Source organism: Mycetomoellerius zeteki, unplaced genomic scaffold, assembly GCF_001594055.1.
Source record: "Mycetomoellerius zeteki isolate Tzet28-1 unplaced genomic scaffold, Tzet1.0 scaffold517, whole genome shotgun sequence".
NCBI lineage: Eukaryota > Metazoa > Arthropoda > Insecta > Hymenoptera > Formicidae > Mycetomoellerius > Mycetomoellerius zeteki.
This window is the reverse complement of record NW_017257520.1, coordinates 200197-217501: the sequence shown is the minus strand read 5'-3', so window position 1 is coordinate 217501 and position 17305 is coordinate 200197. Positions and strand designations below refer to the sequence as shown.

The 17305-nt window shown below is 34.0% G+C and overlaps 2 protein-coding genes across 6 annotated transcripts; one reads left to right on the top strand and one right to left on the bottom strand.

The window, feature by feature from the left end:
• Positions 1–247: 247 nt before the first annotated feature.
• On the top strand, positions 248–12013 carry hfp (Poly(U)-binding-splicing factor hfp). Of its 2 annotated transcripts, none has more exons than XM_018455864.1 (10): positions 248–408; positions 2189–2243; positions 4749–4814; positions 5076–5236; positions 7013–7071; positions 8473–8686; positions 9367–9853; positions 9946–10160; positions 10233–10626; positions 11409–12013. In XM_018455864.1, the coding sequence occupies exons 1-10, from the start codon at positions 385–387 to the stop codon at positions 11516–11518; spliced, it is 1785 nt and encodes a 594-aa protein (XP_018311366.1). In that variant the 5' UTR covers positions 248–384; the 3' UTR covers positions 11519–12013. The 2 variants fall into 2 exon arrangements, with proteins under 2 accessions (XP_018311366.1, XP_018311367.1); XM_018455865.1 differs by lacking the exon at positions 7013–7071 and adding an exon at positions 6301–6347.
• Positions 12014–13706: 1693 nt separating this feature from the next.
• On the bottom strand, positions 13707–15023 carry LOC108727648 (mimitin, mitochondrial). 4 transcript variants are annotated; one of them, XM_018455829.1, is made up of 2 exons: positions 14904–15023; positions 13707–14195 (listed from the first exon to the last, which is right to left on the bottom strand). In XM_018455829.1, the coding sequence occupies exon 2, from the start codon at positions 14186–14188 to the stop codon at positions 13733–13735; it is 456 nt and encodes a 151-aa protein (XP_018311331.1). In that variant the 5' UTR covers positions 14189–14195; positions 14904–15023; the 3' UTR covers positions 13707–13732. The 4 variants fall into 4 exon arrangements, with proteins under 4 accessions (XP_018311331.1, XP_018311330.1, XP_018311333.1 ...); XM_018455828.1 differs by having other exon boundaries at positions 13707–14200; positions 14904–15022; XM_018455831.1 differs by lacking the exon at positions 14904–15023 and adding an exon at positions 14773–14796 and having other exon boundaries at positions 13707–14200.
• Positions 15024–17305: the final 2282 nt, after the last annotated feature.

The window sequence follows — 17305 nt, the reverse complement described above, 5'->3', positions numbered from 1 at the left end:
GAAAATCGGATGCAGTATGAATCCAGCATATGATTGCGCACCGCTCGAATCAAATCACTCGCTTCCGCGAGACTTTCTCTTTCCTATTGATTCATGTTATTTTGTGCGGGCAACGTGTGCTAAATTGCGCTAAATAAACATTCGGAGAAATATAATAAATACAAATTTTTTTACTCGATCTCACGGTGTTTCCGATGAAAGCTCAATGGGGTGAACGGGGAAGTTAGCGTGGCGCGGCTTCCGGCGCGCGGTACTTCCGCGAAGAAGAAGTGCATCGTGCTGCGGTGTGAACAACTCGTCGCGTGTTTCGTGGTTTCGTCCAGGAATTTTCGACAGATCCTAATCCTAGGCCACCCACGTCCGCCCAGGAACGGCTCTCGTGGAATGATGAATGGAACGATGGCCATGGTAAGCTTTCCCTTCTTCGTGGCGATCGCCGCCCTTCGTCCGCCAATGACGGATGTAACTAACCCTTTGGCGATTCAATGGCGATCGCAGATGTCTACGTAACTTTACACGGTTTACCAATCATCGACAGGTTTGATATCTTGGACTGATGTTACATGTGTCGTACGACATATTTTTCAAGCCTGTTAATTGACTGCAGGACAGAGATGGAGATAGAATAATGTTCGTGTCACTAATTTACATTTCTATCAATGTAGCTTAATTGTTTTTTCGATTTAATTTACTCTTTATCCATTTCTAATTTTTAGAACTAAAAAAGATAAGAAGTAAGTTATATCAATATTAAAATTAATTTATATTAATAGAAACAGGCATAAGGTCCGATTCCATCAATGTAAGATTAATTGTATATAATTTAAATTCAGTTTATACTTTTTCTAATTTTGAAAATTAGAAAATAATAGACATTGTACAAAATTACAATTCTATTATTTTCTCTTACATTGATAGAACCGGATCTTAACTTTAATGTTGGTTTAACTTACTGTTTATCTTTTTCTAATTCTTAAAATTTGAAAAACAAAGACTAAACTGAGATTGTTAATTTTACGTTGGTGCAACCAGGTCTAAATCCGGATCTACAATAGGTGTTTTAAGCCTTAAGCCGTAAGAAATTGATCAATTCCAAGTCGAATCCAAGGAGAATAATCGACTGTGATTCATCCATTTCTTATGGCTTAAGGCTTAAAACCCTATTGTAGATCCGGACTTAACAAACGTAATCAGCCAATTAATCCATTGGAATTGACCAATCACATTTGTCATTTCATTTAACGGCAGATGCAATTGGTTAATTTCAATGGACTAATCGATCGATTACGTTTGTTAAAGTGACCCTAAATGGAAAGCTTCTTTAACTTCCAATCAATTAACAAACTAAAAAAATTTGTCATATGACAAATATAATATCAATCTAACAAGACGTGACACAGTCGACAATTGATAAGTAATTTGATTAGTCAATTCATAAAATTCTTTCTTCTGAGATTGGTCAACGAAGTATTTGTAGCATTAAGATAGAAAGTCCCTATGTGTATAATTTTTTTATAGTGGAGCCCTCCCTTGTAGAGAACCCACTGTATTAATACATACACTTTAACAAAATGAGATTCTACATAGATTTACAACTTTCTGCAGAATGAAGTTTTAATTCGAATTTATTTTCAAATTAAAACAGTATTTGCAATAGGAGTATATGCTGTATTTTATATTTCAGCGGAATACATGAAAGTATTACATATTTTATATTTAAAATCGAAAGATTGAAAGTTTTTGGTATTTTATAATTCAAATAATAAGATTGATTGTCAATCTTAGTGTTTGAAATATCAAATAATTTCAATCTTTTGTATTAATACTGAAATACAAAATACATTTATATGCTCCCATGAAATAGAAAATATAAACTATTTTCATGTGTTTCGCTGAAATACAAAATACAATTGTCTTACAAATACTGTTTTTCAAATAAAAGTATTTCAAATATGTGCCCAGCACAGACCTAATTATCTGCTATCATTATGTGTGACAAAACATGAGTTTAATATGGACACAGGTGATGCCAACGCTATGATATGCTATTAAAATTCACTGACAAACTGCTAACACACAATTAACATTTTATTTGTTGAAAATATTAGGCAACGAACTTCATAGAATTTGATATAAATAAACTCGTTGATTTTACTTTATATTATATTGAATTTATTTTCGTTTGCAGGCACCAACGTCGCAAAACAGTGCAGAACCACCGGTGAAGAAGACCAAAGTCGAAGGTAAATTGCTAAGGCAACCAGATAACCGTTATGCCTGTGATAACTATGATATTATATACATAACTTTGTTAGTGGGAAACGCAAACAGAGAAACGACAGCAAGTGTAATATGTGTATTAAGAGCGAGAACATGATGCGGAAATACAATAGCTCTACTTAGGACACTCAGGTGCTAGTTTTCTCTTTTTTAAAAAATGCTGCCATACTCTATAAAACTGCAGAATGCGTCTATTCCGAAGCAGTTTTGAGCATAAATTTTCGGTAGGCTAGGGTAAATAGATGATGACTGTATGGCGCTTAAATCACACTAATGTATGGTTGTCCTTCTGTTCTGAGATGTTACAGCGGAGAGACAGTACAGAATCCGTGGCCTACGACTGAGCGGTGATCACGAACGTGCGCCAAACAAAGAAAGACTACATTCGTTGAACAGTACAAATCAGAGTTTAACAAACTCCCACTACCGTATCTATTGCCGAGTACGATGCATACTTTAGATAGGTCAGCATTTTAGGGCTTAGAGTTTCTCTATTCCTGATTATGAGCCTCTTTTGAAGACGCCACTTTAATATTCCACCGTTATAAATTATATATAAAGTATTTCTCTTTATTATTATTGTCAGCATAATATCGGTTAATATTCACATTTCTACCAATGCAGATTAACTTTAATCTTGGTTTAATTTACTCTCTTTACTTTTTTCTAATTCTTGATAACTGAAAACAGATAAAAGTTAAACCGAGATTAAAGTTAATCTATATTGATAAAAAAATGGACATAATACATTTTTTTATGTATATGACTCTTGTAGAGTTATTACTATGAAAACAGTAATATCTCTACTTGCAAGTATTATTTAGAGGCTCGTAATCGGGAGTGGCAATGGCGAAAGGTGTACATTAAATTTGTCATATATCTATGTATCATATTTTATATATTTGCATTAGGTAATAATGAAGTCGATAAGTCCCAAACACTTGGACGTCGATATAGCCATGGATGTGGCTTAGAGATTGTGTAATTAAATTCCACTTAAATATGACCCGATGAGAACATGGTATCCATTCCCGTCACACTTTTGTCTTCGCATTTTATTCTACCATCGCTAAGCGAGGATACGCGCTATTTCGAGACATGTTATAACGATGTCCGAGTGTGCACGTAGGCGATGTAAATGAAAAAAAATTGACCGTTAATACGATTTAGTATTGTGTGACGTTAAACCGAGAATCGCGTGTAATCGCGTTCTGAATATTAAATCGTAGGAAAAAAAAAGAATTTCACGTATTTGCATTAACGATTTCTCGCCATTGCTACGTGAAAATTGTTAGGTTGAAAAGTGGTAGGTTGGAGAAGGCAAAGACTAAGAATATGGCGCAGGAAATGCACTGAGAGTATTCTCCTTTGCTTTGTGCTTACAGATTTGTGCGTCGCCTCAATCTCGGATAATTTGCGCACAACCGTCATTGCTCAGCCCAGAACACGGTTAGCTGTAAATCGAATGATCGCACAAAACTTTTTAAGAGCCTTTTAATTCATGAAAAGTCGAACTGACTTCTGTTTTTCTGTTTCTGATTTCTGTTTCAGAGACTAGCAGACCAAATTGGTTATGAAACCTAATCTAATTATGACTAGTCTGATTTTTGGGGCTGATTGTGCAAACAGTAATTAAAGCTCAAATTTAATAAGACTCCTCGGCTAATGACTAATTTTACCAAAGTTTTCATACATACGATTAACGTTCGGTCCATTTTCTCTTATAAGTCGTATCATTTCTGACAAAATTTCTTACCTGTGGTCTTCGTATAATCTACGCTTTGTTTCTTCCAATAGCATGCATCAAACGAGAAATATTTCTTCGTTTCGATGTTTGCACAAATATATGGTTTTCATATATACATTTTCCATACATGCGTTATAAATACTTCCACATGCACACATTGACACATACATATACAACCATATTTATTAAAAAAGTTGTAATATTCCTTGATCGTTTTAATTTCTGTGAACTTACAGTTTGGAGGACGATTTTATCATAGCAGCTGGCATGGCGTCACGGTACTCTCGTGTTAAGAAAGATATTCCACAATACGAATAAGAATAATGCGCCCGCATACATCAATGCGACTAATAGAAGTTTTACTAGCCTAGGGCAATAGGTCATCCGGCTGTTACACATCTCCGTGTACGGATCTGTACATATATAGATGTTTTCCCCCAAAAAATTGGTTAAAACAAACGTCTGATTCCTGAGACAGCAGTTATTTTAAATGTCAATTTAAATATATCAAAAAAATTTTCTCATTAATTGAATTCTAAAAATATGAAATAATGGCCACCCAAATTTGCCAATGAGAAAGTAATCCCTGATCCATCAATGATTGAATCATTAAGAAATAACTTGGTGGCGTAACTGGTTTTATTAAAAAGTGAAACGTTTGACATATTCTTAATATTTATCTACTTTAATGCTAGTTATCTAATGCATGATTTCTTTATAGGAAATGCTTCAGAGTTCTTACCAGGCCCTATTTATGATCTCAATCAAATAGGTCAAGTTGTTGCTGGTATGTATAACGTTATACATTTTTTTACTTTACATTTGAATCTTTTTATTAATTTGATTCAATTCATCTTAAAAAAATGATGTAGAATATTTATAGTGACATATTATTTTTTAAGTCAGTTCAATTTAAGTAATATTGAGCATTGACGCAAATTAATGGACGTTTGCTGATAAGATCTGATGTGAATAAATGTTCTTTATCGCCTTGAAGTATCATTAAATCAGTCTGACTTACACCTTTTTCTATTTTATGATTTTGTAGGACCTGGCGCTAAATATCTGACACTGCCTGGAATATTAGGAGCTGGTCTACCGAAAATTTCATCCGAGCAACAAGACACTGTGAACAGGGCGAAGAAGTATGCGATGGAGCAAAGCATTAAGATGGTCCTCATGAAGCAGACCTTGGCTCATCAACAACAGGTAATTTTTAAATTGTCAATAACTTTACTCACACATTTAATATTTTCGCTCCATTATGTCATTTGTGAATGTTAATATTATATGATGTTATGCTTTTCGTAGACAATTTTATTTAATGTATAATTATTAATTCAACTGTCATAAACATTTTTATTTCTTTAATTATAAGAATGCATAATGGATATGTATATATATGTACATATATACATATAGATATGTATATATGTGTATATATATATATTATATATACAACAATAATTGCCGAATTTGCTTATTACGAACAAGTGATCAGAATTTATGGTAAAATTATTAAACTTTATCTACTGAAATATTACATTCGTAAATTAATCTTCCCATCTTTCATAATGAACTCCACATCGTTGTTCGGGAAAGTATCTTTCTGTGGATTTGACTAATTTTTGGATATATTATAGTTCTCGTCATTCTGAATAAACGTTTCAATAGCACAACTTGATCCTATAAGCCGCTTCCATGCTACAAGCCTTGGAAGGTGCAGATTTAACATGTAAATATAGGCTTTTTGACTCGGTATATATGATTCTCGATCAAATATGCGTACGTACATATGTGCGTGTTAAATCTGGATCTTCTAATATTTGTAGAACGGAAACGATTCATGGGATCAAGTTGTACCCATTGAGACATTTGTTCAGAATGACATCAACTACAACATATCCAAAAATTATCAAATCCGCAGAAAGACACCTTCTCATAAGAATGGTGTGGAATCCTTTCTTGAATACTGTATAACTTTTTGTAATGCTAAAATAAGCTGATCAGCCAATTCGGTAATTTAACATATGTGAAATTTGATTTAAATATATTTTGTTTATATATATGTATAAATAGTTTCCTCTATTCAGCTCTTTACCGATTATTGCAATGTATAGAATAATATTAAATAATATTAGATTAGTATAGAACTCTGAAATATTTGATATATAGCTCGTCCCGCCGAGTCAGTTACTATACAGATATTAAGAAAAAAAAAAAAAGAAACGTTAGAATTTAAATCTGATTGGCGCATTTTTTTCTCCCCGCAGAAGAATAAGTTGGTCCTGCGGCAGCAAGTTTTATTGCTAATGTGCAGGTTAGTGTCAACCAAATCAAGAAAGAAACGATAAATCCGCCTTATGAACACTCCTAAACATTTTCCCGAGCTACCATAAGAAAAGGTTAGATATATAATTTGTGATAGTATAGTCGGCGGGAGCAGAGCTGTACAATGCGAAGAAGGATAAGTTTTTGTGAATGCATGAATCTTCAGAGGACAACGACTCTTCTGAGCTCGATTGTTTTTCTGCTTCAAAAAATAAGATTAGCATAAAAGCTATTATATTTATTAAGAAATGCAGCAAATAAAAAGAGAGTAATTATTCTGAAACATTCTATACAAATCGTGAAATTTGCGTCTTATAAATTTTATAAATTACATAAATTTTTATACTTACAATTTGTTTGCGAAAAGTACTATAATAATTTATGCTACATTACAATTTTAAATTATTATTTTGAGTAAAAATATTCATATAAAATATTTTCTTAAAATATATCTTAATTTATTTAGATGTTTTTGTAGCATTAAATATAATACCAATAAAATTTAAATTAAGACTAAATTAAAATTTAAATTGATAATTGAAAAAGTCGAGCAAAGAAATGGTAAAAGAGCTTGAGGGACACTTGAAGTCAATGAAATGTGTTGTAAATGGGGGAGGGATATCAATAGAAGGCCTTTGGTCCTTTGTGTTGCAGCAAATGGCTAGTCAACGGAATCAGGTGCAAAGACAGCAGGCTCTCGCTCTCATGTGCAGGTTTGTTTGTTCTTTGTTTTAATCTTCGAAATTTTCATGTGCAAGACCCTCAAGAGTTATATATATATATATATATAGTTATAAGTATTTTTGTGTTTTTATAATAAATATAAAAGAATATATTGATACGTTTTCTAATCATACTAACAAATTACAGAAATTTCTTGTAGCTTTTAATATTACTCATAATCGTCAGGTATCCTGGAGCAAACATTGTCATTATCCTTCATATATATCGTTCATATATTAATCATCATATTTCTGTTAGTTTAGTAATAATCTCTTTGTCTCGCAGTCATAGATAACACTCGTATAATTTATTAATAAAATGATGTATTAGTAGTAATATATTAAATTAATTAAATCAAGCTATGATTTAACGAAGATTTTTATTTTGTTTTCTTCACACTATAAAAATAATATATTTTTATATTAGATGAATTAAATAAGTGTCATTTTTATCAATCACTTGCAGAATTTTATTTCTATATACAATATATATGTACATATTTTTTATAGATTTTATAAAATTATTAGTGTGCGTGCGTGCGTGTGTGTGTGTGTGAGAGAGAGAGAGAGAGAGAGAGAGAGAGAGACAATCTTTGAACGTATTGGTTCTACTGATATTGGTTATTAATGTCATTATTGCATAATTGTTATGTTAACAATTGAATAAACATATTTTAATATTCTAGATATGTGTATTAATAATGTTAATCTAAATTAAATATGCTTTTAACTCTTCGTGATCACATCTTCTGAGAATTTTGTGTTGGTCACATAGAAGGCAAAATGACCCTAATACTTTTAATTAATTGCCGTATTTACAGCTTTTATTCTTTAAAAAATTATTGAACATTTTTTAAACATTATAGAACATGAAAATGCAGTGGCTTTTTAAAGATTTTAATTTTGACATATTAAAAAAATCGCAAAATAAAACTTGAAAAATGCGCTTTTATACTAAAAACAAAATCATAACTTTTTTAGTGTTTAATATTTTTTGATAAAAATGGCTATACTCCACAGATATGACACTTTTAGGGAAAAAATGGTTCAATAGTCCGCGTCCCCCCCCCTCTTCCTCAAAAAAAGTATTTATTCTAAAGGAGACCGTTTTTTAAAATAACGAAGTGTGAAGTTATTGTATAAAAGAGTATTTCTTTATAAAAATGATTTTTTTTTTTAAATATAAAGCATTTTTTTGGAATTCCATAGATTCTTGGTGATGAAAGGTTAAAAATTTTAAATGCACACATGACAATTCTAATACAAGTGATTGATGTAGAAGTTTAACTAAAGTTATATATATTGTTAGCAAGAAAATAGTTACGTACATTATATTAAGTATAGTTACATTAAATAACATTAATATTAATAACATCTATAATTGTATGACAGGGTTTATGTGGGCAGCATCAGTTTTGAATTGAAAGAAGATACAATCAGGCAAGCTTTCTTGCCATTCGGACCAATCAAGTCCATCAATATGTCTTGGGATCCCGTTACGCAGAAACACAAGGGCTTCGCCTTTGTTGAATACGAGATACCCGAAGCCGCGCAACTTGCTTTGGAGCAAATGAACGGTGTCATGATCGGTGGCCGCAACATCAAGGTAGCAGGACGTACCTATATAACGAATTTCCTGTCCCCCAGCAATCCTATCATCCCGCCGGAGGTCGGCAAATTTTTATTTAGTCCTTTATCCAATACCAATGATTTTCGAGCGAACTGCATCTTAACTGCAATTTGCTTGAAAATCTTATTTCATTAGTATACTTTTGCTACGTATACATTACTTTGAGTTTTTCATTTGTTTATTAAGTTACATCCCATTACACATGTTCTATATGTTATGTCGCTTCCTTACTCCAAAAACGACACAATTCAAAAAATTAAATTTCTCAAAAAAGAGGAAAAATTATTTTTTAACTTTACAAAAAATTATTGATTAATCAAATAATATCGATAAAAAATATTCTTAACATGTGATGAAATATCATTTAAAAAATTGTTCTTTTAGAATTGTGACGATTTTGATAATTTATAAAAAAAAACACTGAGTTGTAATGATTTGTTATGAAATTGAATTAATTTACTTTCGATTGACAGAGTAATGTCAATCAAAAGTAAACTAACTCAATTATGTTAATAACTCGAAAATCATGCTTTTTTAGTTGTCACTTTTGAAGTAAGTGGCGATATATTTATTTAACAAATAATTTTTACAATAATATTAACGCAATGTTAGAAAATATATCTTATAAATTATCTTTTTTCTCATATTTACCTCAGGTCGTAGGACGTCCATCCAACATGCCACAAGCACAATCGGTGATTGACGAGATCACCGAGGAAAGTAAACATTATAATCGCATTTATATCGCATCGATACATCAAGATCTGACAGAAGATGACATCAAGTCAGTTTTCGAGGCATTCGGGCCAATCACGTATTGCAAACTTGCACAAGGCAGTTCTCCACATCGACATAAGGGTTATGGCTTCATCGAGTATGAGACAATGCAGGCTGCTTTGGAAGCTATCGCCTCCATGAACTTGTTCGATTTGGGTGGCCAGTATCTGAGAGTAGGCAGAGCTATAACACCACCGAACGCGCTCATGGGACCACCTAGTGGTACCAGTATGATGCCAACCGCAGCCGCGGTGGCTGCAGCAGCTGCAACAGCAAAAATTCAAGCAATGGATGCAGTTGCCAGTAATGCCGTCGCGTTAGGTCTCACTAAACTTGGAGCTACTGCACCACCAATCCTGAATCAAAGTTCGTAAATTCGTAATTCTTGCATCTGCACTGAATCCAAACATTGCAAAAAAAAAGTTACTTTTATGTGTTTATCATTATTTCTATTATAGCACTTCCTGTAGGTGTAGTACGACCTACTATAGCGTCTGCAACAATAATGGCACCACCAACGGTAGCAACGGTAGCACCAGTGATACCTCCACCTGGCATAGCCATACCGCAAACCTTAACGCGACCGCCCGCTATTATCCAACCGATTCCTGGCCAACCGGTTGTCATACCACCTCCCGCTGTTGTCGCGCCTACGATTGTCGGCACGCCAGTTGTAAGTATCCAATGTATTAGAATAAAAAGTATCAAAATAAAGAAAATATTGAAAAATCTGATTGCTTGTTAGATACCAGTTACAACCACCGCAAATTCCGACATTATGAGGCGAGCGCAGGAACAAGCGGCTCATCAAAAACAACAGGAAGAATTACAGAAGAAACTCTTAGAAGAAACGGAACCGCAGACGTTGCAGCAGCAAGAGAATATGTCAATCAAGGGCCAGAGCGCGCGTCATCTCGTAATGCAAAAGCTTATGCGTAAAGTCGAATCCCGAGTCGTTATTTTAAGAAATATGGTAGCACCAGAGGATGTGGACGAGACCCTACAGGAGGAAATTCAGGACGAGTGCTCTAAGTTCGGTGTGGTTGTACGAGTTATTATTTATAAAGAGAGACAGTCCGAGGACGACGAAAACGCGGAAGTAATCGTAAAGATATTCGTCGAATTCGCTGAAATGAATGGTAAAGTATATCTTTATGTCTCGATGATAAATATCTCAATGGCTGAACTAATAAAGACTAGTGATCAATCCTATATTTGTATTGATAATATTAGTGGTATTACAAAAGGAATTAACATACTTTGTGGTCCGCTTACGTATTACACAGTTACACTATTTGACTGTAGCAAATTACGGCATATATACAATTGTCTTTGCATTATGAAGCAACGTTTCTTTTATATTTTTATCTATAACAATTATATGCAATAAGTGGTATATATGTCGATAAGGCAGTTCCAAACGACATGGCCAATGTACGCCAATTCACTCAATATTAAATGCTTTCCATTTAGTGACCAAGCCTTAGACTGATATTCTTATATAGTACAATATTAAAAAATTTGAAAATGTAAACTATATCTTACTCAAAATGATAAGAAGAGAGTGAAAATGACTGTTCCTGCGAAATATAAAATTTTTTTGCAATAATTTGCAGTCAGAAAATATATTTTTTTAACTATTTTGATACAAAATATTTAACCTCTTTTTAGTTTTATTTTCTTGCTATTATTGATATCTTAAAAATTATAAATATTGTTAATTTTTCAATTAACATTATACTTGTAATGGGCACATTTAGTTATTGATACATTTACCTTATATATATATATATATATAGTGTCCCAAATTGATCATACTCTCGTCCGAGTATGTGAAACAGTCTAAATTATACTGTAATTATATCCTGTACATATTAATTTGTGTATCATGTAATTATTGGATTAATTTTTATATTTTCAGAAGCAGAACGTGCAAGAGATTCACTAAACGGTCGTTATTTCGGCGGACGACTGGTTAAAGGAGAGCTATATGATCAAGCTCTATTTGATAATAGTGATTTTTCTGGTTGATGCAAACTGTTCTCATTTGATATATATTAAGTTTTTGTCAATTAAATTCGTGTAAGAGACAAAATTTAATGTTGACTGATAGCTTGATCTTCATTGTTTAAGCTACTATTTATAATGAAATCTTAGAGTCACGTGTTGAAGTCAAGAAGTCAAAAGTGCACGCGATTCACGGCTCTAATCACCAATTTGTAGTGATCCAAACGCTAAGTGTAGGAACTGCACAGCGCAAACAGAAAGCGATTCAAATTTATCAAATGTTGATTTAGAATGTTATTCATTTAATTTTTCCCCCTCCCCCATGTAAAACGGATCTTTATACCCTATTTCGTACGTCATTAGTTTCATATCACGGACCGCAATTGCAAACTGGGTCATAGTATCTTGAAACATTAATATTTCGTACATCTATCCAATATATAGTACCTTTGTTATAATTTTGTCGAGAATGATTGTATATGAAAGCGATAGATCTTAATTTACATGTATAGAAAAAGATAGACATTAATAATAAATCATTTTACATATATAGTGACTCACATACAGCTTAACGATTTAGTATCCTAACAATTCAATTAATTTTAATCATTCTAGTCTTGAATTTCATAAATCCTGGATATTTTTAAGGGGATATTTGTTTTAAAGTTTAAAAAATAGGATGTTTTTAGAAATGTTTTTCCATAAAAAAAATAAATTTGTAATTTCGGAATTTTTGTTATATTTTTATCATACTAATTACAAATTTGAACAGAATAGTACGACCAATCACAATGGAAAAGAAAGCAGAATTATGATTGAGCACATTCAGCGGATTCAACAGTTAAGTGAGCGCTCGCTATTAATGTATTCTAGATCTAAAAGTCTGAACACCAATAACAGTGAGTGGTAACTTAGATGTTGAGTTCGCCGAATGACCCATTAGACACACTATATTATGTTCTCTTAATTAGCACACCACTGTGTATCTGGATCATTGGCCTAGTTTCCACCAAGGGTTAGAAATAGGTCAGAATGCAAGAACCAACCAACTACAATCGAGCATTCCCCTATAATTCGACTGTAACAGGGGAATGCTCGACTGTAGTTGGTTGGTTCTTGCATTCTGACCCGATTCGAACCCTTGATGGAAACTAGGCCACATCCATATTCAATACTATAATTTTATCGACAGTTTGGCAAAATAAATGTGGTACCTAATTCCAATTTCCATATTACTAAAAATGGATGTTGATGTGCTGATATACAGGGCACTTTTTCAAACATTTCATGAAAAAAGCTGCATGGGGATAGCTGCTCCCAGGTTTCTCTCTGATATAGTCCAATTCAGGTTTGAGCATGTATTAAACCTAACATATTATATTAGGTGTTGAATTTATATTAATAATTCCTGCCGTTTTTCGTCTCCCAAACTGATTTGTTTCGAAGGGAAGATGAATACCTTAATCAAAGTAATTTCCTCCATTTTCTACTACTTTTTCCCATCTCTCTGGCAACAGGGCAATCCCACGACGGTAAAACGCGGTGTCTTTCGAGGCGATATTCATCCACCCATTTTTGGACTTTGTTGTAACTGGAGAAGTGTGTGTCCATAAGTGCGTGTTGCATCGATCGAAAGAGATGGTAATCCGACAGTGCCAAGTCTGGAGAGTACGCTGGATGCAGGAAAACTTCCCATTCAAGCTCTAGAAGTGTCTGCTTCACGCTTTTCGCGACATGCGGTCGAGCGTTATCGTGCAAAATGACTGCGTCGATTGTTGGCTACGGATGATCATTTTCAATCGATTGGAAAATCTCTTTGGCGTCGAGAAATCTAACCTGTGAGGATTGAATCACTTTCAGCGATGTCTAAACTACAAAAGACATGACTTCATCGTCGAAACTCGCTAGCGTTGGAGCCAGCACTCTCTAGTAGCGAGCGGCAGGAATTAAGTTCAACACCTAATACATATAATATCGCATGTTATACATATTATACATAAAAAACTATTCGCAGCTCTAAATTGCCCAACTCGTTTAACAAAAAAAAACAAATTTTCAGATAGAATTCTGCAATAAATTTCCTATTATCAATGTTAGAAAACAACTTTTGCTGAACATTTTCTTTACAACTATTTAGAAATTTCATCAAATTCTTTATTGCAAACAGAAGGTAATTGTTACTTTGCACTAAAAATATTATATATTTCGTTTATATAGATGTTATATAGTTTCTTTTATCTATTTGTATGAGTCTTTTGGTTTATAATCACTACCAAAACCTTTCATATCTTCATAAACCGGAAAATTTCCTGGAGTAGCTGCCTGAGTGGATGATGCGGGAAGATTAGTAGTATTGTCATTTTTTGAACGATTCTCTAAAAGTTTTGCTGCATTTTCCTTCTTGGTTATTGCCAATTGGTAATTAGCTTCTATTTCCTCTCGCGTGGGTGGCTCTTTTCTGCGGTATCGCAACCAGGCCTCCCATTCCGCGGGTAATTCTTGCTGGAAGTCTTCTTTGTTTACTGGAACAAAATATCGCGGCGGCCTTTTCCGGGCAGAATTACGAATATCTTCCTCGTAATACTTTGTGCCATAATAATCCTCGCCAATCAATTTGCGGCTGGCGAAGCGAGGTTTCAGCGAGGATATAAAACCGTTCCAAATCATTTTCAAGACGCCACGCTCTTTGGCCATGTTATCGCTATGCTGTAAATAAAAAATAAATGATTATATCTTGTGCACACATTATATCTTGTAAGACACATTTAATATTACATAATGAAATGCCGAGAAAATATTAAGATCGTAATTTGATGTATTTCCTTGAATTTGATTGCACTTAGTACTAATCATGATTTGGAAAAGTTCGCTCAATATTACTGTGGTTATGTTGTCTGCCAAGGTTACATACACGTATAATAATTTTTATTCTTTTATATATTAAAGATATTATATCCCGGATATTATTTTAACAACTTGAAGATGACCTCATGATAGGTTGAAACGTTTTGTGTATAATTATGAACATTGTTACTAACTGAATTTTCGACGTTTAATTTTTGTTTTGAATTTTTGTATTATGTTATGATGTGAATTTTTATCGTTTGATTCGTTTTATCATTATAACTACTTCATCAAGCGCAAACATAAACATGCGTTATAATATATTATTTTAAACTTTGTAACAAATATATCATATTGGCTCGTAGCTCATGATTATTATAATAGAATTTTTTAAGATCTTATAACTGACTGTAATTTGACAATTAACAGATAACCTAAAAACACCTCCTTTTAAACGGGGATGATCTCGGGATAGAACCATAGTAGAACAAGTAGTTACGTTAGTTTATTCGAAAAAATTTTACGTAACTTCTAATCGATATAAATCAATTGTCATGTCACGTACCGTTCGATGTATGTAAAACTGATTATGCTTTTTCTTTTTTAGGGTTAGAATTAGTACTGTCTTTTTTTAAAGGCGTGTTCGGATTCCCCTTGGGTTACCGAAGGTTTGTTGAGGTTTGTTCGCGTCGCAAGCTCCAACATGCTCCATCATAGCTCCTACTCACTCTATCAAGCGCGTTGGAGTGAGTAAGAACTATGATAGGAGCATATTGGAACATGTTGGAGCATGCGACGCGACAAATCTCGAATGTTTTCTCGGGTGTCATGTCATCCTTGTTTAACGTTCGGTAAGTAACAAGGATGGAGTGATACCTGAGTGGCACTTGGGTGGGATTGGGCGCATTCAGCGGACTCAACAATGAGCGTTCAGTATTTGTTTGATCTATATTTTTAGCTCTAATGGAATACGCCAATCAGATGCAAGAGCTCACTGAGCGCTCTGAGCTTCTAGATGCACCCAATGGCTGCGTTCAGTAGAAAAAAACAGCTTTGCAACTGTTGTAAAATTCTTGAATATGATTGGTTTATACTTTTAGATCCAATGAGGAACTAAGGGCAAGACCAATCATATTAAAGAATTTTACAACAGTTGCAAAACTGCTTTTTCTGCTGAACGCAACCATTGGCTGCGTTCAGCAGACTCAACAGTTTTGCAACCGTTTTATGACTGGCTGCGTTCAGCAGACTCAACAGTTTTGCAACCGTTTTATGATTGTCTGCTGAGATAGGACCATTCTTCTAGATCTAAAAGTATGATCCAATTAGCGCGAAGGAAACTTCCAACAGTTGCAAAACAACCGTTCTGCTGAACGCAGCCATTGGGCGCATTCAGCGGACACAACAATTGAGTGAGCGCTCGATGTTATTGGTGTATTCTTTTAACTCATCCAATCAGAATTTTAGATCTAGAAGAATACACCAATAGTAGCGAGCGCTCACTCAACTGTTGAGTCTGCTGAATGCGCCCATTGTCTGCTGAGATAGGACTATTCTTCTAGATCTAAAAGTATCATCCAATTAGCGCGAAGGAAACTTCCAACAGTTGCAAAACAACCGTTCTGCTGAACGCAGCCATTGTCTGCTGAGATAGGACTATTCTTCTAGATCTAAAAGTATCATCCAATTAGCGCGAAGGAAACTTCCAACAGTTGCAAAATAAACGTTCTGCTGAACGCAGCCATTGAGTGCATTCGATACTATGACCGCTCACTGGCTGGTATTCATAGTCAGTTCTTATATTCAAGACCGTCTTAAGTTCAGTCTTAAGATGTCACGAACCAATCAGAGGCCGGTATTCATAGTCGGTTCTTATTTCAAAACCATCTTAAGTAATATCTTAATACGCTAACGCGGCTTTCTGATTGGTTCATGACACCTCAAGGCTGAACTTAAGACGAATACTTACTATGAATACCGGCCAGAGGGCTGTATTAGCATCTTAAGACATTACTTAAAATGGTTTTGAAATAAGAACCGACTATGAATACCGGCCTATGACCACTCAAGGCTGAACTTAAGACGATCTTGAATATAAGAACTGACTATGAATACCGGCCATAGTACTGAATGCACCAATTGAAAAGCTCAGGCAATAGAAATAGGAAATAACAAATTCAGCCTATCAGAAACCATGTGTAATAGAATAACGTTTTTTGATAGGTTGAAATCTTTTGGGGCTTGCGCATAATAGAACAAATATTAGAAACAGGAATAAATATTAAGATTTCAACCTACCAGATACTAGTTACACCAGAATAAACGGTTTCTAATAGGTTGAAATCTTAATATTTATTCCTGGGTGCGATCCACTTGGTGCTTCGAAGCGTTTGATTGACCAATCGGAAGAAAGAATTTTACTAATTGACCAATCAAAAAATGCTTCGAAGCATTTGTAGCATCAAGTGAACCGTAACCCCAGGGGGCTTATTATGTTTCCTTGTGACGAAGTGAAAATTACAAAAGTGATTGAATTTACTAGTATATTTATAACTTCATTGGTTAACTTCTAGTGAATTTGATCATTTTTGTAATTTTCACTTCGTCACAAAAACCGTAATGCGGGGTCTACAATAGAAGTCATAGCAGTCGTAGGTCTTAAGTCGTAGAAAATTGACCAATCACAGTCGAATATGAGAAGAATAATCAACTGTGATTGGTCAATTTTCTACGACTTAATGCGGGGTCTACAATAGAAGTCATAGCAGTCGTAGGGTCTTAAGTCGTAGAAAATTGACCAATCACAGTTGATTATTCTTTTCATATTCGACTGTGATTGGTCAATTTTCTACGACTTAAGACCCTACGACTGCTACGACTTTTATTGTAGACCCCGCATTAAGTCGTAGAAAATTGATCAATCACAGTTGATTATTCTTCTCATATTCGACTGTGATTGGTCAATTT